Source organism: Lynx canadensis, chromosome D3, assembly GCF_007474595.2.
Source record: "Lynx canadensis isolate LIC74 chromosome D3, mLynCan4.pri.v2, whole genome shotgun sequence".
Classification (NCBI taxonomy): domain Eukaryota; kingdom Metazoa; phylum Chordata; class Mammalia; order Carnivora; family Felidae; genus Lynx; species Lynx canadensis.
Window position 1 is genome coordinate 38,306,329 of NC_044314.2, and position 26,330 is coordinate 38,332,658.

At 40.9% G+C, this 26,330-nt stretch overlaps 1 protein-coding gene across 5 annotated transcripts in view; it reads right to left on the reverse strand.

Moving 5' to 3' along the window:
* The window catches only part of DTNA (dystrobrevin alpha), a 356,259-nt gene that overhangs the window by 86,631 nt on the left and 243,298 nt on the right, over positions 1 to 26,330 (reverse strand). For all 5 annotated transcript variants that reach the window (XM_032595369.1, XM_032595370.1, XM_032595372.1 and 2 more), the window contains one exon: positions 10,441 to 10,654. In XM_032595369.1, coding sequence (XP_032451260.1) covers positions 10,441 to 10,654 — 214 coding nt within the window. The remainder of the gene's footprint in view (positions 1 to 10,440; positions 10,655 to 26,330) is intronic.

Consider the following 26,330-nt stretch of genomic DNA (forward strand, 5'->3'; position numbering starts at 1 on the left):
ATTTTTTTTTTTATGTTTACTTTTGAGAGAGAAAAGAGAGAGAGACAGTATGCAAGGGGGGGTGGGCAGTGCTGAGAGAGAGGGAATCATGGAATCCGAAGCAGGCTCCAGGCTCTGAGCTGGCAGCACAGAGTCCAACGTGGGGCTCGAACCCACAGACGGAGAGATCGTGACCTGAGCCGAAGTCGGATGCTCAATCAACTGAGCCACCCAGGCACCCTGATGATATTATTTCATTATTTAAAACTCTAATTGCTTCCATTTGCCTACAGGCTATGATTACAAGTTTATCTGTGTTCTCCAGTCTTCCCTGCTACCATTTCTGTTGAACCTCACTCCATAGTCCCATGTTCAATGCCCCTGCCCTTCCTACCACCTTTTGCCCAGGACTCTGTCACCTGTTCATCAAAGACTCAGCTCCATATATCATCACTCCATTTGCTCTGAAAACAGCTTTTCCCCTGGACGTGCAGGCAAATGCTCTTCCCTCCACTTCTACTTACTATTTGGCACCTATCACACTGAGCGACCTTTGTTTATTTACATCTCTGCATGTAATTTGACCCCACACTGTGAGATTCCTGGGGGCAGAGGCCATATATGTCTTCTCAATTAGTTGAATTCCTACAGCCTTGTACTTCGTCTCCCCCATAATTAGTGAACAATATATTTCTTATATTAATTAATGACTATTAATCTTTATAATAGGTGCCCCTAGAATTGCAAATGGCCACTCATTTAGTTGTTTGCTAATTTGGGAGCAGGTAAGCTGTAATAAAAACGCGATGCTTTTGTCAAAAAAAAACACCTCATTCAGAATTATTCCATGTGCATTGTATTCCCAACTGCATGGATAACTTGAAGTATCAAAAATTTATTCTAGGAAATCATTAGTTCCCTTTCCTAAGCTGAAACGTGGTTCAAATTATGAGAACAGGGAAATCTACAAAATGTGGAAGAACAGGAGAAATGCCAATGATAAGGTTTCCTTCAAAATGCAGAGAAATTGAGGAGCATTATATGTGAGATTTCAAGAGCAATACAAGTTTCTTTCAATGAATCAGAGAGAACAATTTAACTCAAGAAAAGAGGATAGACCACAGATAATGATGGAACAGAGAGTTCTCCACAGGATGAAATGATGATAGCTCACAGATGAATTCTTAAGCCTTAGCTTTTAATGAAGAAGATCCTAGGGAGATCGCCAGTTCTGTATTGTTCTTGGAAATGCAAGATTAATGCTATTACATCCAGGAGTGGTTGTATCAGAGCTATTCTGCCAAATTGACACAATAAATCTAGATAAATCACCAAGTGGAGGGCAGTTCAATGAGAGTTTTGCAGGAACTCAAGGGTGAAATTAGGCCACTGGAATGTATTGTTATGCAAGCCACTGTGCCATATTGCAAAGGTGACCCTGGTCACAAAGAAGGATTCAGGGGGTATGCAGGAATGTAGATCTCCATAAGCACACCAATAGTGGGTGAATTTAGACCTTGCTCAGCCCTAGCAGTGGATAAATCTTGAAGGAATTTAAGGAGTGAGTGGAGACGAATGATGTCACAATGGAAAAGGGGGACACACCAAGGACTTAAATACAAATGGATCTTTTTAAAGAACATTTTCAGTAGATAAAACAGGATGAAGAAAAGGTTGGGGAGAGAGATTTTCTAAAGACGTTTGACAAGATTCCACACCGAGGGCCATTACTTAAACTCATCTTGGGATCAGGGTCCTGTGTGTGTGTGTGTGTGTGTGTGTGTGTGTGTGTGTGTGTGAGAGAGAGAGAGAGAGAGAGAGAGAGAGAGAGAGAAAGTGGCATTAACAATGCAAGTAAGGAGTAGGGAGACATCGGTGCACCCCGAGGGGAGAAGTACAAGAGTTGTGCTCATCAGGTATCATCCCTAACGGGGCCGTGTGATTCACAAACAGATCGGGAAATCCCTTAAGTATCTAGGAAGTGGAAAGTCAAGCTCAGGAGGATGGATAACAGAAAACTCCCAGGAGTCTAGTGCAAACCAGCAGGAAAGCAGCATATTGTTCCAAAGTGAGTCTGCACACGCAATGCCTCTAGGAGTAAAGCAGTAAAACTGCCCATATGGAATGTTGGCCGTCGGCCACAATTCCGGAAGAAGACCTGCCAAAGTGTACTGAGGATGAAAAACGTAGATTGTCCCTAATGCTGCAGGCCAAACAGCCTTGGAACGGCAACACTAGGAAGAGTGCTAGAAAAAGTCTATGCTTCTGTTTGTACTAAGAGCTATGGCAGCACATCTCCAACTTCATGTGTGCCTTTTAAAAAAAAAAAAAATATATGTTTACTTATTTTTGAAAGAAAGAGCATGAGCCGGGGAGGGGCAGAGAGAGAGGGAGATACAGAATCCAAAGCAGGCTCCAGGCTCTGAGCTGTCAGCACAGAACTCAAGGACCTTGAGATCATGACTTGAGCTGAAGTCAGACGCTTAACGGACTGAGCCACCCACGTTTCCCCACGTGCAGTTCTAATTGCCATCTAAAGAAAGAGCAGAGCCAGGTATGTTTGCGAATACTGCATGCAGTATACAGTGTATCTATCAGAACCGTCCATTTGATGGGTGGGCTGGGCCTTCGAATCAATGACAAGACTGACAATGAGCCATTCTTGGTGGAGAAAAGTTGCTAGCGCAGTTGACTGATTGGTAGTATAGAAGGTACAGCAAAAACTTTAAAGTGAAATGTACTACTGGCCTATCATTTTTTGTTTAAAAAATTGTACTTTTAAAGTAAAAATTTTAGGGCCGCCTGGGTGGCTCAGTCGGTTGAGCGTCCGACTTCAGCTCAGGTCACGATCTCGGGATCCGTGAGTTCGAGCCCCGCGTCGGGCTCTGGGCTGATGGCTCAGAGCCTGGAGCCTGTTTCAGATTCTGTGTCTCTCCCTCTCTCTGCCCCTCCCCCGTTCATGCTCTGTCTCTCTCTGTCCCAAAAATAAATAAACGTTAAAAAAAATTTTTTTTAAGTAAAAATTTTATTTTAATATTTTCCCTTTTAATGTAGAGCAGGAACACAACGCATAATACATGCTTTCCTCTTTTTTTCCCACTATTTGGTTTTTAGCAGAATGGAATATATTCTATTTTTTTAGGCCAATCAGCCGGAAGCTTTTGCCAATACAAACTCTACTTTCCTATTTAGCTTGAGGTCAAAAACTACCCAATTAAATTGCTATGCTGGTGCGTAATTAACACCTTGAAAGGTATTTAAGACAATCAGAAAATTAGCAAAAGTGCAAACCGAAATTGCTTTATAAATCAAGGTTTCCTTAAATCTTTTATTTCCCTTATACTTTGTTTTTTCACTCTGAAAACTTCCAAATTTTCCTAAGAGGTAACCAATCAAAATGGAAACACGAGGGGCGCCTGGGTGGCTCAGTTATTTAAGCATCTGACTCTTGTTTTCAGCTCAGGTCACGATCTCACGGTTCATGAGATTGAGCTCCATGTTGGGGTCTGTGCTGGCAGGATGGAGCCTGCTTGGGATTCTCTCTCTCTCTCTCTCTCTCTCTCTCTCTCTCTCTCTCTCACCCTCCTACCCTCCCCTCTTCAAAATAAATAAATAAACATTTTAAAAATATTAAAAAATGGAAATAAGAAAACACCCTTTAGTTAAAATATATACAGAGATTTGTAGAGTGTCTGTCTTAAAAACATACATTACTTTAAGGTTTGACTCATTCATCATAGTAAAAAGTGAGTAACTATTACACTGGGCTTTTTTCATGACCTCAAAAAGAGAGAAACTGATTTCTTTTAACTAAGAAGGTATTAGTTTTAGGGAAAATTTGTCTGGGAGGGAAAATCTGCTTTTGACAAGAAGGAAAAACAACAAATAGATATTGATAGGTCTGAGATGCTAGGCTGAATTCAGAACAGAATGTAAATTTTCTCCAAGTTGCCAAGTGAGTTTCCTGTTTGAAATTAGAGAATCTCATGATAAATTTTAAGTCCTTGAAAGTGAGATTTGGATTCTGACTCTATTTGGAACAGGCTGATGGAATTATTTTTCTATTTGAGAGCACTGAAACCAGAAGCTCTTCTTTTACCAACATATTTCACAAAAACATTTGGTAAGCATTTTGATGAGCACAGAACTCAAATTTCTCTTTCTCGCACATTTTGGTAGCTTAATTAACTGAGAAAATTGTTTCCTCCTCTTTCTTCCAAAACATGCCTCTATCATAACTCATTTCTTTATCTGGGAGTCATTTTGTTCATAGGGATCACTCATTTCATAACTCAGCAATTATTTATTGACCATGTCTCACAGGTTGGGGATCTAAAGATGAATAAGGTATGGCTCCCACCCTCAGTTTGCTCATAGTTTATCGGAGAAAAAGAATCAAAACTCATTCATATTTTTTTTAGAGTTTATTTATTTTGAAAGAGAGAGAGACAGTGGGAGAGGGTCAAATAGAGAGGAAGAGAGAGAGAAGCCCAAGCAGGCTCCGTACTGTCAGTACAAAGCCCAGTGAGGGGCTTGAACTCATGAACTGTGAGACTGTGACCTGAGCTGAAGTCAGACACCTAACGACAGAGCTCTCAGGCACCCCGACACCGGTTAGTTTTAATACAGCATGTTTTTCAGAGGGTAGGGACCTCACCCCACTCATCTTTCATCCCCAGCCTATCATGGCACCCAGTGCAAAGCAAGCTCTTAATATACGTTAGTTAAGTTAATGGATGCACACGTGAAAAGGATTTTTTTTTTTCGATTTACCACTTAAGTTTTCTATTGAGAAATACTAAAATGCTTGAGAAAAATCATGAAGATTGGCCTTACGGTCCATAATATTAGGTTGTGCGGTCATGTGACACCTTGAATTTGGAAGTAAGCACATACATAATTACTCTTATTTGGGGGATGATGAAGTTAACATGTGCACAGATAGAAATCCCTTAATTGGCTGCGGCATCTCTCTGGCCTTCCCATCGTGTTAGCAAAACATTTGGGGAAAGAATTCGTCATAACACCTGGCCACGCGAGTTTGCCAGGAGTTTCTCCAGCATGGAAGGAGGCAATACTGTGGACATATCTCCTTTACCCCTATGAAACTCTTTTTGCCACTCACGCAAAGTGGAAGTCTGACATAAAGGCAAGTGACATTAAGAATGTTCATTTTATCTACAATTGTGGAAATTCTTCAGAGAGAGTCTATTTTCGTGACAAGCAGGAACCTTGAAACAAAGTATTTTCTACTAGAACAAAATTTTAGCGATTAGAGGAGAATGTTCCGTGGAAGTCTTGAGTTTAAGACGTGGTACGAAAGAAAATCACCAAGCAAACACTAGGTTAAATATCTAGTTCTAGCCGTATAGACAATAAAAAGAAAAAAGAACATTTGGTTTTATAGACCTCGTCTCTTTTTCCTTTGCTCTCACACAACCACATAGCCTCAAATGTGAACCATCCATCTCACTGGTGCGCAGAGAAAGGGCTGTGTACTTTGTACTACATCTTGCATTAAACATCAAAATTATTTTTTAAACTCAAAAGGCAGACGGATTTGGGCAGAGTTCCAGAATATTTTATATCCACGAGTCTGAAATAGTGCTGTGGTACCTTTCATAGCATTGGAGGGGGTGTGTGGGGAAGCTCAGGAGTGGGAATGGATGTTCAAATGGCTCAGCAAGGTGCAATATGTCAAACAGAGGATTCTGTATTCTCTGTGAAAGACTATTATATGATAGATTTGGAATTCTGGACGGCTGTCATAAAACTGACTCTAAATCTACAATGTAATATGTGTTAAGTCCAAATATTTCCTTCACATACACTCTGTCAGACATGTCTGAGTACCACAAACTGGAAAGGTTAGGAATGTGGGCATCATAAAAATATCCTGTAAAAGCTGGGTAAGTTTGGGGGGAAAAGTACCTTAATTTCTCATTTAAAAATGTAATAGAAAGCATGAATACAGCTGAACTTACACTGATGCCTGAAACAAATGATTCTTCTTCCCCACTGACCTCACCTAGTGTGACACTGTATTACCTACACACTATGTAACCTCCACATGTCCCAGCCGTATCGCTTACTCAACCTGAAAAGTTATAATCCCTTAGTGCCCAACCAGTAGGACTGTGGGCAAACAATAAATGGTATTAGCTATTACCACAATGAGTAATAGGATTACTAATTACATTAGTACATAATCACTATTAGTATATATAATTACTGATTACATTAGTACATTATTACTGTCATTGGAGAACTGGCTTTAAGAATATAGCATGACACCTGAGAAGAGGAACACCACCATTCTTTTTCATCTTTACCCTTGTCCTCCTATGAGATTTGCATGGCTGAATATATGTGAAAATAACATTTGCTAAAAACAAGGCCACCGTCACCTAATCTACCTTAGGAAGAACTTCCCTAAGAAAGAAGATTCTAGTGAATTGAAATGAGATTAAGTCAACAGACTAAAGTTGTTGTTCATGTTTCCCAAGAAATGAAGAAGGGAGTACGAGAACTACAGGGAAGTCTTTTGTGAAAATAGGATACTCCCACACTAGTAGTCACAGCCGTCTGTTTTCTTCTCTTGTGGAACAGAAGTAAAAATAGAGGGTATGAATCTAGGTGACAGAGCAAACCTGGACTCCCTAGTCTTGGTAATATATTAGAGATTAAGGAGGACTTAGTTTCAGAAAAAGAATGAAAAGAAATTAGTGTGTTGAGCTAAGAAAAGTCCATCTTTGATCTGTATTCATTCATTCATTCATTCATTCATTCATTCGTAGATTCATTATGAGCTGGACATTGTCTCAGGTGCTGTGGATACAAAGAGTAAGCCATGGTCCCACTGTATAGTAGCTTGTGGGAGGCAGTCATATAAATAGGAAGACATGCACCATAAAAGAATAACAAAATCATTTGAAAGGAACAGTAGGACCTGGGGAGGAGGGGGGTCAACTCAGCCATGAGAGGTGAAGAGCTTCACAGCGGATCAGTTTGTGACCCCATCTCTTTGAAAGGTCAATATAGACTTTTAAGAAGTAGTGTCAAGGTCACAATTATACCTCAATAAAGCTGTTGAAAAAAATGATTGTCATCTTGTAACTTTCTGCCATGTTGTTTTTCTTTTGTTACTCTCAGTTTTCCTAAAAAATAATAGTTAACAGTGGGAAGAAAAGCTGCCTCCAGGTTGTTAGCAAATAAGGGAAAGAGGCAGGCTAATTCCTGGGGTGTGCAGAAGAAAAGAGATGAGATACAGAGACTGGCTCTGGCTGTTTTCTAATTCTTCACTCTCAGTCCCTCATCCCCGATTCTGACACCTTTCCCACCCTTCCCAGGTACACCTGTCATTTTCCTAGGGACTCTGGAGGAGACAGTGTCTGGGATGGAAAGGTCTGCTTAGAAGTTGATTGGTCATCGACCACTGGTTGACTCTTGCTAGGATATAGCCATTTTTAGGAGGAAAGTCAGGAAAAACATCTTCTAGACTCAAGGGACTGATATTCAGAGACAGAATGGCAAACATAAGCATAGTCTCTGGGCATGAATCCTAGCTCCTAACATTCGAGAAATCATCCTACATCTGTAGCAATGCCCTCTATCTTCTAAGAGGCTGAGTTGGTGGAGAAACCTTGCAACCAGGACGCTAGCTGTGGTCTGCAGTGAGCATGTCTGGGGGAGGACTGAGACGCAGGTGTTTCTCTGGGGAGAGAAGTGAAAGAGTGATATTTTGGGGGAGGTATGGTTGCGAGAAGGCAAGTCTGGTTCTCAAGGATACAGGCAAGTGCAGTGGGCTTTGAACCTCATTTCAGGTTACCATATTCATGGAAGACTCCACCAGCTGGGTCTGGTGAATTTGAAGGCATTGCCAAAATAATGACCAAGTTTCTCTGAATGCAAGTTCTTATTTTCAGTCTTCATGAATTTAAATTGCTATACTGTCCTTCCTTCAAAAAAAAATATACACATATATATAATCTCTTTAGAATGCAAGTTTAAATTTTTATTTTAGACTTTTTTGGTTTTTTTTAAATGTTCATTCAAATTACAGCAAATGAGAAAATCTCCCAAATGTTTCAGTGATTCTATAAGAGCAACAGCATATCCTTGATGTACTAGGCTCATTCACGTCTACCAAAATGCAGAAGGCTCCCTTAAATGCTTGGGTTCTGTCGTGGGATAGGTGGTAGGAAGCAACATCAGATTTCCATACTGGATCTCATTTGGAGAAACAGGAGTTTACTATTATAAGAAATTGAATTGAACATTCATTTTATTCTTAAGTTTCGCTTCTTACATTCACTTTTAAGTGAATATTTCCGGTTATAGTCTCTTTCCAGCTACTGATACTTCCTTATGGCTCACATCCCACATCGTCTAGATTTTCAAAAGCCATCAGATGGAAGTTTGAGAATCAGCAGAACTGCCTATACTCATTTGCAATGCCAAAACAGAGAAGGCAGAAGCATCTGTAGACTGGGGTCTCTATATGGATGTGTCTGTAAATCTGTAAAATGAGATTTCTCTATGTGGATGTTTTAAAAAATCTACTATAATGAGATTACTGAAAGTATACATCAGGGCCCTTTTTATCTGTAAGAAGAGTAAGAACCAAACAGATATTCCATGTGAACGTTCACATTGATGGCTCCTGACCTTGGGATAGTCTTTAAGCTTAGCATTCATCAACCTTGAAATGATTATCAGTAGCTACTTAGAGAACATCTACAGCCCTATTTTTTAAAAGTGATCTTCCCAATATTTCTAAACAGAAGTGAAAAATCTAACTCTATTGTATATTTCTCATGTTATGAGAAATACTGAGATATGATATGTCATATAAAATATGAGACATGTATATATTATAACTCTAACATATTTCACAAGGTCCTCCTTCCTTAATATTAATCTGGCCCAGTTTCTATATTTATGGAGTGGATACAAATTATTTTTTTATCTTTGATTCCTTATGAATCCTCCAGCAATACTCTAAGATCTGGCAAGAATTCTATTTCTCTTTTTACATTCTCCGTTGTTCCACTTATAACAAATAAGCCCCCTGAAGACTAGTGGGAAGTCTGAAAGCTTCTGTGCTCTTGTCAAGGGGGGAGGATGGAAATGCCATTACAGAAATTCCATAGCCTGGCTCCATTCTGTCACCTGTCATGTGGAACCATAGCCTTCTCTACCTGCCTGCCACTTGGTTACCATAGTGATTAGGCCAAAGCAGTACATCAGTTCTGAATTCTGCACAGGCTAAGCATGGGATCTATCAAGCCGGACTGCTTGTTTCAGAACTGTTTATTTCAAGTCGAGAATTACTCAAAATTTAAACATCATGAGACAATACTCTACACAGGTCAAACCAAGCACGGATAATTCTGTTACCACTCTAGGTTGTAAAGTGACAGCTGGTAGCTTTCGTGAGCGGCATAATAACATTAGCCTGGCTGGAACATCTCCAGTGCCAGGCTTAGATATTCCCAAGCATTGGCCAGACAATGAGACTAAGCAAAATCTTTTGAGAGTCTTAAAATGTGATTGCTGAAAGGTCAAGTTAGCAATTTTCCGTTTTAATATTCAAAACCAGTAGTGAAAGTGGGGATGCTGATACCATATCTAGACTAAAGGCAATCAGCCAAAGACCTTTTGAAATCTTAGGCTGATAAAGTAATTCAGGGGAGTTTTTACACTTCACAAGGCTGCCACATATGCCTTGGAAAAGAAATCTTAGCTGAATACCTAAATCCCTACTCTGCCACTAACACGCTGAGAGACACTGGTCAAGGGACAGCCTCTTTGTGCTTCAGGTCCTTCATCTGTAAAATGAGAGAATTGGAAGAACAGTCTTTAATATTTCAGCCAGCTCTGAAATTCTCTCATTCTATGAGACAAAATTATAAGATAACGAGGCTGAGATTTAATTATCATGTGCGGAAGGCATTACACTGTTTTACGTGGCACATTATTGAGTGATCCATTTAACGCAAGCCATGGCTCCTTTCACTAGGCTGATCAAGAAACCCTCTTCGATCTCTCTGTTTGCTCTAGGATCTTGTTATGACACCTCAGAAACACTGTCTTAGGCAATCTGCAAAGAGAGTTGAAAACGTCCTTCCACTGCACGCTTCATTAAACTGCTCCACAGGCATGCCATCGTGCGACACTTTCAAGCCTCTGTAGCTTTTAGGAAGCATGGGATGAGTTCAACAAAGGTCAGCATACAAAATACAATTGTCCTCAATTTCCTATGGCACTTTTTTACTGTTTTTTTCCCCCATGGCATTTAAAATTTATGTTAAACACAGACAGATTTTATTGAGATAAGTTTCTGATCAAGAAAAAGAGGCAGCTAGCTACTCTAGAAAATCATTTGGAAGAGACCAAGAAGGACAAGAGGAGGGAGAGACCAAACATGCAGAGAGGAACAGCTATTCAGAGGGAGCTTACGGATCAAAGGCTGCCAGCAGGAAGTTAAGCAGGAGGCTGATGGACTGTTCCACCTGGATTTGGTGAGTGGTCGGCATCCGTTTGTTGAGCTGGTAGAAAATGGTGGAAAGCACAGCCTCCAAGCGGGCCACACTGAGTTCTATGTTAGGGTCCAGGTTGTTCAGAGCATTTTCCCGCAACGCTTCTATGACGTTCCAAATGTCCACCAGGTGCACTACATACAATTAAAGCAGAGGGGACACATCAGCCCAAAATGCAGGGAAAGGTAAACTCATTATTTTACACGTACCATCTGTCCTATTTTGTCAAGGCACCTCAAAGTCCTCAATATGAGTTCAACTCTTGTAGGGGTTGACATAAGCAAATGTACATAGACAGTGCATGATCTCAAAGACTTGATGTACCGTGTATAATACCAAGAAAATTATTTCCTGAAAACCACAGTAAATAGTTACTTCTAATCTTCAACGTGACCCTTGAAATGCAGCTACTATCTTTACATTACATATGAGAAACTGAGGACCAGGGAAGTTAACTGACAAATGCAAGGGTCCAAGGCCAGTCAATGGCAAAACTGGTATTCAAATCCACGTCTATCCACGTCATTTTCAAAAAACGCTGAAATAAAAACTGTTGACATACAACATCGTGTATGTGTAACTTCAAGGTATACAACATATTGATTTGATAGATTTATATATTGCAATGTGATTATCACCCTAGCATTAGCTAACACATCATGTCCCAGAATTATAATTTCTTTTTTTGTGGTGAGAACATTTAAGATCTAGTTTCTTAGCAACTTTGAAGTGTATGGCACTTGTGATTAAAATTAACAAGTCTCTCTGGCTTTAAAGCATTTTCCCACTGTACACACCGACCCCTTGAAAGAAAGAGACACAAAGCCAGCACTTAAATTCTAGCATTCGAAAAGATATCAAACCTGCGTTTATTTAAAATATTTTAATTTATTTATATATTTTTCATAGTATAAGGTTTGAAATAAAAAAAAGAGAAAGTTAAGGAAGGTGGGAAGACAGGCAGGGGAAAAAGGAAAAGTTATCAGCAGAATTAAGTCACGGACCACTTATTTAACCTGGTCAAGAACAGCTTCTTGGCTACACTATTGACTAACTCATAGAACTTAAGTCATGGTTACTTTCACTAGTGTCAAGAATTCCATTTCTATTTCTTCCCTGGTCATGCTCAAGCCTTGTTATAACACCCCAGAAAGCATTGCCACAATCAGGACAGTGATCGTCTCCATCCCAAAGGTTTCCTCTGGTTCCTTTTAATCCAGCCCACTCCTCACCCCAGGCAACCACAGATATACTTTCCAAAATGGTTTTCCAGGATTCTAGATAGCTGGAATCATGCGGTACGTACTTTTATTTTGTCTGGATCCTTTTACTTGGTATAATTACTTTGAGAGTCATCCGCGTTGTTGCATGTATTAATAGTTTGTTCCTTAATATTGTTGAATAGCATTCTGTTCGTGGATAGATCACAATTTGGTTTTCAACTCACCTGTTGATAGACACTTGAGTTGTTTCAGTTTGGGGTTATTATGAATGAAGTTGCTATGAACAGCCACGTACAAATGTTTGTATAGACATAAGCTCCATTTCTCTTGGTAAATACTTGGAAATGAAATGGGCTAGGTTGTATGGTTGGTATATGTTGAATGTTTGAGAAACTCCCCAGGTGTGTTCCAATATAGTTGTGGTATTTCACATCTACATCAACAACATATGAGAATTCCAGTGTCCCCACAACTTCGCCATATTTAAGGTTCACTTTTCATCATGTTTTTGCTCTTGAAACTAAGTATGTTGTCTTTCTCAATGAAATACACACTTAGGTTTCAGTTCCTGAAAAATGTGCCCTCCACGTATGCGTTTCTACTTACTCGTAAGTTTTAGTTTCCTGCTTCTTTACTCATTTCTGACACTATATTAAAAAAACACTAACATGTATTGAACTTCTGGACTTGGGAGTCCAAATGAGCACTGGACTTGAAGTCCAAAGACCGAGGTCTAAATACGGCCCTTCTACTTCAAGTGCATGCCCTCATAGCCTTGAAGACATAGAGCTTCATTGTCCCCATCTACAGAGTGAGGACAGTGCTCCTTACATGGGAAAAATCATGAATTCAAAAGTGGTAATGCCTGACACACAGGACAATATGTTGCACTTGAACAAAGGTACAATGTGAATCATGTAAAACTAAAAAAAAAAAAAAAAAAAAAAAAAACAGAATAAAACAACTTTCCAGCATATCTCTTATTTGGGACAGAAGAATACAAATCACTTTCTAACTGAAATACTTACATATCTATTAGATTTGGATAAACTCAGACTTATGGGATTCCAAATTTATAACCTTCTCTGTATGTCCTACAAGGAAATTATTTGTATTTCTTAATGCTATTTATCCAATTTTTCAAGTCAGCATCCAAGGTACTTCCAGGTAGACGGCATCTATAAGTTTTTGTTTGTTTGTTTGTTTGTTTGTTTGTTTAATTAACTTCTTGAGGAATTAAATTAATTTCTGCAGGAACTGGGTTCCTATAATTATTCCCTTTATGTTTGATGTACAGATCCTCTGGATCTAGTCCTTGGGGATACGTCTGGGTGCAGGATGCAAAGATGTTGTTCCTGCCTCAAGGAACTAACAGGTGGGGATTTGGACATGACTCACAATTACACAGATAATCAGAAATGGTGACCTGTTGTGGTGGACAGGGTGCTACATACAAAATGGGATTACGAGATGGTCGTGAAGGGCCCAGAGGAATAAGATAAGGCTGGAGGAGTACTGTGGCTACGGCAAATCTTTTGGCCTTTACACTAAAAGTATGAAGACACAGGTGTTAAACAGAGTGACACGCTCAGAAATGCAGCTGAAAACTATCATTTCGGACAGTAAGGGCAGAAAGCAATGGAGGTGGGCAGGCATGCACGGGGGAAGTGGCTGGAGCCTGTTACCGTCATCCCAGCAGAGATGATGGTCTTTTTGCATAGGGATGGCGGTACACAGAAAACTGTAATCATGCACACTATAATACTTATTTTCCAAGAGTGGCAAAAGACACACATTTTGCAGTCACAAAGATTGAAGTTTCACCCCTGGCTCTACTAATAATTATAAAACTGTGGGCAAGTTACTCCTCCTCTATATACTTTACGGTTTCCTTTCTAGAAATGAGGAGAATACCATCCAGAGACAGTTATAGCAAGGAGAAAAGAGAAAATGTATACACAGGTGCTGGTCACAGAGCTTGGCACATAGGTGCTCAACAAATGATAACTACTAGTGTTAAGATAATTAAACACCTTCTCATCTATAGCCATGCTACGCCATTATCAACTTACAAGGTCTGTGAATCCAAACCCAACTTTCAGCCCAGTGCCCCCAAATTCGATAAGTTAATTAACATGTAATTTTGAGCATATATCGTGTTGGCCATACAAAAGAAGGCCAAACTACATCTCAGCCCCAAAGACAGATAATATTTAGTTTAACTGTCGTTACGTTCTCAGTTAGTGGAGTTTGAATCGGTTTTACCGTGTTTGATAATTAGAGACCTGGTGAGGAAGGCCCTCTTTCATAAAGACTTATCAGAAATTTTATTCCATTGGTAACTGCTTTGGGAGGTGCAGATTACAGTGCAGAATAGTGCAGGTTCCTGGACGGTAGGTTGGGTTTCGACTGGCTTCTCCTATCGACTATCCATGTGACCTTGAGCAAATCACTTAATGTCCTTAAGTTTCAGTTTCCACATCTGTAAGATGGGGACAACAAGAGTTGCTCCACTGCAGGGTTATTGGGGGGATCAAATGAGACAATCCATAGAAAGCACTTAACTCAGTGCTCAGTGCATAGAAGTATTTAATACCTATTAATTATTATTAAAAGGTATCACAAGCCTTCTGCTTAATGAAGTAGGAGCAATAAGAAATGTGCTAAGTTTAGAGTCATAAGGAAGCTATTAGGAAGTCTGTTTTAAAAGTCTGACAGTTGTATAAAGATGTTTGTTTACTCTTGAGCCATCAAAATCACTTTGGAAAATGGACATTTAGGTTTTGCAGTGATGACTGAATACCACTAGATGGCACTGTGCACACTTTGCTAAATAGCCATCAAGCTTTAACTGTCCGTCATAGAGCACCTGCTATTAGGCACAGACGAGACGAAGTGGGGTTTCCTCATCTATAAAACTGCATCCATTTTTATACTAATATACTAGATAAGGCAACAGTTTGTATAATAAAATTATTTGGTTAACATTAACCATATCAAAAATAAACGTGTTCTTAACGGTAGTATTTAGCACTTCATAGAATCTTACAAATAATATTAATGTTAATTTTGGACATTATTAATACCTAAAAGTTTGTATTCATAAATAAATGGAAATATACAAAGCTTCAGCAGTTTGTTTTAAATTCAGGCAATCTTAAGTAGAAAAGGGCTTGGTCAGAGGCAGGGGTGTGGGGGGAAGTGTTTGTATGTGGCTAGAGAGGAGTTTGCTATTCTCAAGTGATGTTTCTTATCTGTTTGCTGATGTTACACTATTTTTTTTTTTAGGAAATGAACTTTTTTTTAAACACTTATTTATTTTTTGGAGACAGAGAGCATAAGCAGGGGAGGGGTAGAGAGAGAGAGGGAGTCACAGAATCTGAAGCAGGCTCCAGGCTCTGAGCAGTCAGCACAGAGCCCAATGCAGGGCTCGAATTCACTAGCCGTGAGATCATGACCTGAGCTGAAGTTGGAGGCCTAACTGACCGAGCCACCCAGGCGCCCCAGAAATGAACTCTTTAGCTCACTGTTAGCAATGACTTAAATCCAAGTATCTCTGGGAAAAGTGCAAAAATACCAAACTCATTTATATCTAGGTAGAAATGACTGATGTCATAAACTTTATTAGAAGTAGGAGAATCATATAAATAGGGTAAAAGATGGAAGAGAGGGTACAGAAAGGGTAGGAATATAAAAAAAAAAAAAAACAACTTTAGGATGTAGTCTGTTTCATTATTTAGTCCAGGGCTGGCCTTACCTGGACCACATCACAGAGATTGGGTCCAGGTCAGTGAATCTAAGCACGACACCTTTTTTTTTTTTTTTTAAAGCATGTAGCGATCTCAAAATTCCCAAGCCCACATTATACCACTTACTGATTTCAAAATTTAGGAAGGTGGGGAAAGCGTTTCCTAAAGCTCTCCAGGTGATTCTGATAATCACAGATTTAGAAACCTTTAGGCGGCTTTCAAAGGGCTTCCAGCTGGGGAAGGTCAACAATCATAGCGACTTAACTCCGGTCCTTTTGGTGTAGTGGCTTTCAACAATGGCTACACACTGGAATCACCTACAAGGTTGTAAAATAGCTCCCTGGTGCTGCCTCAGCTGGTCCAGGACCATACTTGGAGTCACAAGGAATTAGGCTTATTAGAAATGCAGAATCTTAGGGGCGCCTGGGTGGCTCAGTCAGTTAAGCGTCCGACTTCAGCTCAGGTCACGATCTCATGGTCCGTGAGTTCGAGCCCCGCGTCGGGCTCTGGGCTGATGATGGCCCAGAGCCTGGAGCCTGCTTCCGATTCTGTGTCTCCCTCTCTCTCTGACCCTCCCCCGTTCATGCTCTGCCTCTCTCTGTCTCAAAAATAAATAAACGTTAAAAAAAAAAAAAAGAAATGCAGAATCTTAGGCCCCCACCCCAGAACCAGAAACTGCATTTTAACATCCCCAGGCAGTTTAAGTATGACAGGCATGCTGGCAGTCAGTGGTTCTCTGTCGTTTGGCATTAAGACAGCCTGCTATGTTCTCATAGGTTGTGAAGTGTGTTACAAGGAGCTGATAACTATAAGTTAACTTACGCAGTTTAAGAATGATTTATGGGGTGCCTGGGTGGCTCAGTTACTTGAATGTCTGAGTCTTGATTTTGGCTCAGGTCATGATCCCGGGGTCGTGGGAGAGAGTCCCATGCTGGGCACTGCGCTGAGCATGGAGCCTGCTTGGGATTCTCTCTCTCCGTCCACCCCTCTCCCTGGTTCACACACACACACACACACACACACACACACACACACACACACACACACACTCTCTCTCTCTCTCTCTCTCTCTCTCTCTCTCAAAAAAGAATGATTTCTATAGTCATGTATATATACATTGTTTTAGAGGGGTTGTGATTCACTTCTGTAAGAAGGTCACTCATTGCATCATGATGTGCTTTCTTGCCTGGGAGAAAAGTAAATTGCAGTTACGCTGGGAATTGATATAACCTGTTGATATACCACTGGGGATATATATATATGTGTATATATATATGTATACACACACACACACACACACACCCTCTAGTGTGTAGACAGGGGTGTGTATGTGTGTATGTGTACGCTCATGCACATACCCTCTCAACCCCCACCCACCTTGCTTAAAGTGACGGTAACTGTTGTCTGAGGCTTTGTTAGGATTCGGTTTCCAATCTCTGAGACAAGCAGGTGCAAGCAGGGAGAATTCTGATGTTGACTTACTCATCAAATCCCATAGCAAAGGGGGTAGGTTCTTTCTCCTGAAACCAATTCTTTCCTCCCCAGATCTAAGTTTCCTGACTTTCAGGAAAATTCCCCAGCAGGAATTTCCCATTGTGACCACTCTGTAGATTAGGAGAACCGAGTTCAGGTGCTTTTTCCGATTAGGTTATACTGCAGGTTTGAAGTGTCGAACTGTGTTCATTCACATAGTGGATTATTAAAATATGTTTGTAGGCTTATAGGAGAGTTCATTATGGAGATTCATTCATTTAGTTTTCCAATAAAATTCTGATGCCCTTAGCACTAAGAGGAGCACACATGGAAGTATTGAGTTTTTCCTAGGACAGCTCTCACATGCCAAGTCTCAGTCAGTATTCGAAATGCCAACTAGATTTAAGTAAGAATGCTTTCAAGGAGCCTCCCATGTGGGTCAGACTGCCACATGGGCAGGGCGTGAGGAGGTGGAGAGAAGAACATGTCCCCTTGTGAGTGTCAGGAACAACTTCAGGTTCCTCTTCAAACTCATTGTCTCAGCCAGGCGAAAACCAGCCTTCTATCTTAGCCTTCCATTAGAGAGACTAACAACTTCATTCATAAGTATTTATTCAGCCCTTATTATGTTTCAGTATTCTTCTGCGTTCTAGAATTAGAGTGAAGAAGACAGGCAGGTCCCTGAGCACACAGAACTTACAGGTGGTGGAGAACAGAGGGACCCAGCAAGGAGCATGGCGTAGGCAACAACAATCTAGTTTCTCTTACAGAGAAAAATGGGCTTAGAGATCGTGGACTTGGATTCAAGTGTTTCTTCATGCACAACAGGAATAATAACATCAAACTTTCTTACAGGTGTTCTGGGGCACAACAGAAACTACATGGAAAAGAGTAAACTCTGAAGCACCATCTACAGTTTAGGCATTATTCTTATTTTTGAGAGAAAACAGGCATTAACATTTACTTTCATATTCCGATAAAACTATAACCTCCCAATTCTTTCAATTCTTCGCTCCACTCTGTCAGTGATAAAGATGTTTGTCCCTTAATATAAGATTTCTTCTATAATTTCAGGTTTGTTTTTCTCTTTTTAAAAGTGTTTCCTTTGTTTTTGAGAGAGAGAGAGAGTGTGCTAGTGGGAAAAAGGCAGAGAAAGAGGGAGACACAGAACCTGAAGCAGGCTCCAGGCTCTGAACTGTCAGCGCAGAGCCCAATGTGGGGCTCAAACTCCTGAGCCGTGAGATCATGACTTGAGCGGAAGCTGGACACTTAACTGAGCCACCCAGGTGTCCCTCAGGTTTGTTTTCCTCTTAACGGGTGTGATGATAGAAATCTGTAAGAGACTGTACCAGAGTGATGACTAGTTTAGTTGACTTCCAGATCAACTACTCATCTTGAAATTCAGAAAGCCTCAGCTCATGAGAAGAAAAGAATATGTCAACGTGTCACTAACTTATCATACATCTATTGCACATACAGGCATTAACATACAGAGGGAGACGGCCATATGCTTATACATCCAGAGCTGGGAAAGGAAGCAAGAAATGAGATTTCATCACATTTTGAAAAGAAATGAAATCCAACCAGTAATTTGAAAGATTCTACGATACATTATGCTTGATGTTAGAGGGGACTAAACAAAATACGAGAGCCTGGGATTGTAATTCCCACGGGGAGAGACATGTTCAGATGGCCTAACCGAACATCAGGATGAGACACTCTGTCATCAAAGGGCCACATCCATAGAACAGATTAAAAAACAAAACAAAACAAAACACTACTGGAGTTCAAAATACAGTGATGCTATGCAGGCTGGAAACTTTGGAAAGGTGTAGAGGAGGAAGAGGTAGGGCTCGAGTTGGTTTCTGAATCACAGCAGGATCTGACACATAAAGATGAGTTGGGGAGGATACTCCGGGAAGAAGATGATCTAGCGACCGAGAGCAGAGAACAATGAAGGAAGAAGGCGCAACCAGGTCTTGCACTGACCTGACTGGGCCAGCACAGTTTACATGCTGAGTGTACTGGGAAGCAGGGTCTGTCACTTTGTAACCTTTCCTATTGTCCATTATTTGACACTTGTCTAATTTTTCAGTGAGCAAACAGATCGAGAATTTGCATCCCGTGAAGTTTCATACTAAGTTTCATTTTCAAAATACCTAATGTGAGCTAATTCCCATCCCTGTCTACAGCCAACAAGTCCAGTGGTGAAAATCAGAAGTGCTCTTTGGAGCAGCGAGTGCGTCTCGAACTGTGGCCCCCGATTCCACAGGTCTGGAGTTTGGCCAGGGTATCCCCAGGTTTTGGCTGTTCCTTAGGTGATTTTGAAGAGCAAGGGTGTTTGGACCACTGCTAGTGAGCATGACTTAACGAGACAAGAGACAGGAAGAAGAGGAAATGGATGTCTTGAGCCAGGGGAATTCATATAAAAGGTATCACAAGAATCCCGGGAAAATTGTGGTCAAGAAAGCCTTGTGCAAATTAGCCGGTCGTTAAGATTTTCTCAAAGAAATAATTTATTTTTATGTCCTATCAGGTCTTTGATCATGACAAAACAGTGTTTAAAAAGCTAGTAGGGAAGAGAAATTCAGTTCAGTTGCATGCTTCACCAGGGTCAACAAATGCATTTTCATGTGATTACACTGAAGATATTAGCCACCTTGACCAAACATGCAGTTGGGAAAGAAAATGTTAATAAAAGACAAGTTTTGTATTTGATTTCCATTCATGAGCCATGAGCTGCATCTTTCTAAAATATGAATCTGAACAGCATTTGAGTAGCTCACCAAATTATTTTATGCTTCCAAAGTCAACATCTTCCTTGCTCCCACAGTATACCTTTATCACCAAGATGGTTCTCTTTGCTAAGGATCCTTGGAGAGAATCATCATAGCCCACAAAGATCGCATTTTAGTTTTACTTTTAGTTTCCTGGGTAAGGTGCATGATAGAATAGAAAGGGCTTCAAGAAAAGGCCTACAACATATTTTTGGTGTAAAATCAAATAGGATATCATGCCAATCCTGAAAGGCCCTGGGAGTACATCTACTGCCTATTAGGAAAAAGTATTTAGTTTTTCCTTAAATTGTGTTTGTAGACCAGCATCATTATTCAAAATGAGGTATAATAATTGTTGGCTCAATAGCTGTCATACTGTAAATTAAATTTAACTAAATTCAATTGAGCAAGCACTTATTAAGCCTATTATTTTCCAAAGTATTGTACCAATGATTGTAAAAATAATAAGAGAAAGTAAATGAAAAAAAAGATCTGAACAATAACTAATTTCTCACTGCCAGCGTTTAACTTTGTTCGGAATATATTTAATAACTTTAGAAGCAAGAAGATTTAGTATCTTATCTCCTCTCTGGGTAGTCATTTTAGCCTTCACTACACGGTTTGTTTCTTCGATGTCCCTTTAGCATTCCCTACATTGTAGTGGCCCAGTTTGGGCTTTTACTACCTTCTACTTAGATTTTTACAGTAAGACTTAGTCATCACCAGTGTATGCCCTTTTCCATCTGTCCTAAGAAATGGTGTAAGTCCCAGCTCTGGCTATGCCAGGCTCCATTGCCTATCGAGTAAAATCCAAGCTTCTAGGCTTGAAAACCAATGTTTGAACTCCAGTCTCCCAATCTTTAACCTCATTTCCTACTCATTTCCAGCTTTTTCCAAGAGTCTTATGACCCAGACATGTTGGGCTCCTTATAATTCCAGAATATGCCATTGGCTTTCTTGCACTGGCTTTATACTCCTCATCAGGTGCACTCTTCATTTGGCTGTCTTTCAAAGCATTACATACATGTGTGCCCGAGGAGGCCCCAATACCTTTATGTGGAACTATGCTCTCCCATTTGTTGCTCCTGGATAACGTCATATATCAGATCATTCATGACACTCTAAATTTCCCACAGTTATTAATGGACAGGCTGTTCCCTCCACTTTTTAAAAATATTTATTTATTTATTTTAAAAGGGAGAGAGAGGGAGAGCAAGAATTCCAAGCAGGCTCCACGCTGTCAGACACAAGCCCTGATGCAGGGCTTGAACCTACGAACTGTGAGATCATGACCTGAGCTGAAATCAAGAGTCGGACACTCAATTGACTGAGCCACCCAGGTGTCCATCTCCACCTTTTTTTGATAAGGCTTTGACTGAACTTTGGAAGAGAGGAGGGTCTCTGAAATGATGAACTAAATTTTATGGTTAGGGTCATGTATGCTTTTGGGGGAAAGGATCTGTGGCTTTCATCAATTCTCCCAAAGATACATGAGGAGAAAAGTTTAAGAACCACAGCACTAAATTATACTAACTTGAAGACATGTACTCTGTCTTGTTCATCTTTGTATTCCTCAGAGCTACCTGCATAATGCCTTGTTCAAACTGGGTGCTCACTAATGCTTAGCGAATGGAATGGGGTAGAGTGTCTACTCCGTTTGCCAGACCCTACATATAACCTCTAGAAGCTTTCCCTTTACCGCAGTGTGTCAGGAAAGCTCAATGAGACTCATTGAGCATGACTTCCCACAGGACTTTCATTATTCCTTACACACTATGACTTGAACAGATGGCCAGAATCTCAGATGCCAGAGGCCACGTTTCAAGAGAAAGAGCATCCACAAGGCTGGCAACCATGAGGAACAGTCTTCTTCTTTATAGCTCTCAGTTGCTCTCAGTGACCCTGCATCATGTGCCAATGCGGCCATGATGAACACTAACAAAGTACACAGGGACACAGAAGAGCAGGTAAGGGGCAATCGGCAGGGAAGTGTCACTTTTTTCTGCACTCACTCTGTACCATTTAAGTATATAATTAATTGTCTTTGTGCAATAGGAGTAAAAAATGGGACAGAAATTGAAAATGCATTCGATTCACCCATTCAGAAAATAGTTATGATTCAGTTTCCTAGTGCTTGGAAAATTGTTTGGGAGATACGTTAGCATTTGGGGTGAAGAGATCTCTAGATGGCTAATCAGCAGTACAGATTGTCTGCAGGTATCTTGAGTGAAGTTAACATGAGAAATGTATCCTTTTAAAATTTTTATTTAATTTTATTTTTTAAAAATATTTTAATGTTTATTTATTTTTAAAGTTTTTTTTTTTAATGTTTATTTATTTTTGAGAGAAAGACAGAGACAGAGTGCAAGCAGGGGAGGAGCAGAGAGAGAGAGACACACACAGAATCCAAAGCAGGCTCCAGGCTCCAAGCTGTGAGCACAGAGCCCGATGCGGGGCTTGAACTCATGAACCACGAGATCACAATCTGAGCCGAGGTCAGATGCTTAACCGACTGAGCCACGCAGGCACCCCTAATGTTTATTTACTTTTGAGAGAGAGAGAGAGAAAGAGATTGGGAGGGGCAGAGAGAGAGGGAGACAGGATCTGAAGCAGGCTCTAGGCTCTGAACTGTCAGCACAGAGACTGATGTGGGGCTCGAAATCATGGACTGCGAGATCATGACTTGAGCCGAAGGCGGACGCTTAACCGACTGAGCCACCCAAGTGCCCCGAGAAATGTATCTTTTGAAAAAAATCTTTAAAAGGCAGTAGAAAACACTAATGAGGAAATGTCCAACACAGAAAACCAAGATACACAGGGGGCAATGTTTCAGACCCCTCTCTTGTATCTTTTCAAAACCTTAGCTCACCTTTTCTCCAGCCCCTGCAGAAGGAACCATCATGGCACAGACTTTGATCAGCTCAGGGCAGCTGCAACCAGACAGCACCTGGCCTCAGGCCCTTGCTCCATACCTTCAATGGAACACCTGGAACCTGCCTAGCACTCACACAAGTGTAACCCAGAAGCACGGGGGTATTAACACTTGTAGGCCCCCCTTGACCAATGCAGGACAGAGCAGCTACGTTAGTACTTCCTCCTTGTATCCCCTGGCTGGAGAGTTCTGCGGCCTTTCAAAAGGTTCCTTAGAAATTCCTGCATTGTCTGTTGGCTTTCCTCCCTCGTTCCACTTCTGCTCTGGAATGGCAAATGAGCAGGCTTCCACAGAAGCCTTGTTGTGGAGTCTGCTTTCCGGAAAACACGGGCTAATGCGCTGATTCTAGCCAAGTCCCTATAACTGGTTGAACCCTTTCAGAAAATAAATGAGAAGAAAATGGTGATTCTGACCATGTTCAAAAACAGATTCTGATTCTGTGTGGTCAACATAACTTTTTGTCAACTTATCCTTTCCCACAATATGACATCACTTTCTTATTCAGCAGTGTTGGATTTGGGAATTAAAATGCATTATACTTGATCTTACAGTGAGGTTTATTATTCTTGAGAAACTAAGCTGCTCAGGGCTGATGCATTATTAGCTTTGTAGCAGGCTCAGTGGTCCATATGCTTGACCAACATTGCAGGACAGGCTCTCTGTTTACCATGGCATTTGGCTAATACTTGGAAGTTAGAAGCTGAGTTCTCAGATGATTTTACCTGGTGTTTATTCAGGGGAATCCACCTAACATCTCTTATGCTATGCTCTCCTCATCCGGAATGAACAGAACCTTACCGTTCCTGATTAAAAAGGAGGTCAAGTGGAATTCGTAGCCCAACACCATGAATGATCAAAAATAGCTAGACAATTTATTTCAAGAGCTACAGATATACTTGATTTCTTTAACCACCACACTTATAAGTAAATTTTTTTCCCTCAGAAAATGACAGTTTGCTCAGGGGGCTGACAGGCTAGATATAAGCTTACATAGCGAAGTTTTACAGCGTATCTACTATTTGATACTCACAAAATCTGAAGATTTCTTAAAAACAGACCATATCATTAGATTCTAAACTTGAGGTTCTTCTAATACTCTTCTAATACTAATTTATACACTAGGGAATATTATCATACGTCCCCCCCCCCCCATGGTCTAGAATAATGCTTGGCATGCAGTACACCTCAGTCCACATTTGTTGGGTGAGTAAATAAATGAGTGACTGCTGGTGACACCAACAAAATGTGAACACAACCTCCTTGGTTTAGTTGTCATGGATCACAGGTGTGGTTATGTGGGAGTGGCCACTATTCTATCCTTGTCCTCCTGACTGTCTTTGGTTTCATCTTAGTGTTTACCAGAGCCCCCAAGGTCCTGGGAGCCAGGCTGTGGGACAGCACCCTCTGGGGGGCCCTTCATTGCTCACTGGCTCTGGGCTGATCCAGTAGGTGCCCATGAACACAGCTTGGCCGACCATAAGGGAAGGCCATTGAGTCTTACTTGCTGGATGGGCCTGGAAAGCTTGAAAGGCATTCCTGTGCACGCATCACTCTTTCCCAACGGGCTGGGGCATTTAAAGATGAGGTTCTTTCCTAAACTGCTAGTGCAAAAGTGTTCGGTTGTCCTGATTTCCTGGTATAATGCAGAAGCGGGAGAAAGGGAAGAAGCTGCTTTAATTAAACCCATATCACATGCACCAGAACCTTAAAGGCATAGCTTTGTGTCTACCAGAAGTGTGCTCTAGTTAAGAGGAAATGACTTTGCCATAGGTCCAGGGTGCCCGGAAAGAAGCTGGGTCTTCAACCAGGGTGCCTGGAAAGGGGCAGGTTCCTCCATGCAGGGTGCCTGGAGAGGGGCTGGTTCTCCACTGCCATATCACACAGGCATCTTGAATGGTTTTAGGTCCTGCTGTCCCCACCAGCTTCGCCCCAGGGAACTTTTAGGAATGTAGTATTCTAGCGCGATGTCCTTCTCTTTATTCTAAACAAGTGTCTAGAAAGAATTTCATCAAGAATGAAAATATGTATCCAAATCACTTGGAACACAGATAATTATGCTCCAAGGTTTTGCCATCTGCCACTTGTTTCCCTAATTGAACATTCCTGCTCTTCCTTGTGACTCTTTGAGAGGAAAGAGTCCTATCTCTCGCCTTCAGACATACCTCTTTCGGGATCTGTTCCTATTGCTTGAGATTTTACTTTGAACTTTGGTTTTTCACCCAAGGCTGTCTATGTCATTACCTGGAAAGCAGAAAAGTCCATGATCTTGGGCAGTGTGGTAGGCAGAACCCTAAGATGCCCCCTTCCTCTTCATACCTCCCTGGACAAGATTCTTGGTCCTCAGTGTTGATATACCTTCTCCACTGTTTAAGCAAATGCTAATTCAGGTACTGCTGTGAAGGGATTTCGCAGATGTAATTAAGGTCTCAAATCAGTTGACCTTAAGATAGGGAGATCTTCTGGGTGAGCCTGACCTAATCACTTGAGTCTTTTATTTTTTTATTATTATTTTTAATGTTTATTTTTGAGAGAGAGAGAGAGAGAGAGAGAGAGAGAGAGAGAGAGAAGAGAAGAGAGAGAGAGATGAGAGCGTGTGATTTGGGCATAGAGAGAGGGAGACACAGGATCTGAAAGAGGCTCTGTGTTGTCAGTGCAGAGCCCGAAGCGGGGCTCAAACTCATGAACCAGGAGATCAACACCTGAACTGAAATCGAGTCGGACGCTTAATGGACTGAGCCACTCAGGCGCACCCATAAGTCTTTTAAAAGAGGAGTGTTTTCTCTGGCTGATCCCAGAGAAGGAAGTCAGAGAGACCCACTCTACCTGGCATTGAAGTAGAAGCAAACATCTATGGGGCCACGTGGCAAGGAAGGCAGGGAGCTTGTAGGAACTGGGAATGGTCCCCAGCTGACTGTCCACAGGAGTGGGGACCTCAATCCTTCAACCATAAGGAAATGAATTCTGCCAACAGCCAGTTCACTCAGAAGAGAGCCACAGACCTTGTGAGACCCTAGGCTGTGTTTGATTTCTGACCTACGGAAAGTGGAAAGAGTAAGATAGTAAATGTGTGTTGTATTAAGTTGCTAAGTATGGGTAATTTGTTATGTAACAATAGAAAACTGGTACAGGCCACCAAAATCCCACATACTTAAGAATATGGCAGGGAGGAAGAATATGCTACTATACCAAATCAGAGAAAAACGAATGGGGTATTAGTATTTATTTCTAAAAACATATGTAAAGCCTACTCCTGAAGCATAAGACTAGTCAGTTGGCTGGTGAAAAGTGAATCTGGTGAAGCATACTCATTCACTCATAGAAGAATATTTATTCAGGACCCACCACATATATAGCACTCACATGGGTTAATTTCACAGTGACAGAGAAGCCATTAGGTAAACCGGTGTCTGCATTTTTTTTTGTTGTTGTTGTTCTAGAAACCCTGAAAGAAATTTAGAGCTACTAAAGGCAAAGCATGTGTTCTAACTTTAAATTATAACCGGATGAAGAATACTTATAAAAATGTTTCTTTTATTAGAGGGAAGACATTTGAGAAGCTCTGAAAGCTCAGATACTAATATATACCTTTCCTCTTTTCCTTTTAAGTGAAATTTTAATTAAATTTTAGCTGATATGAGGGACAAAAGGAAAATTCA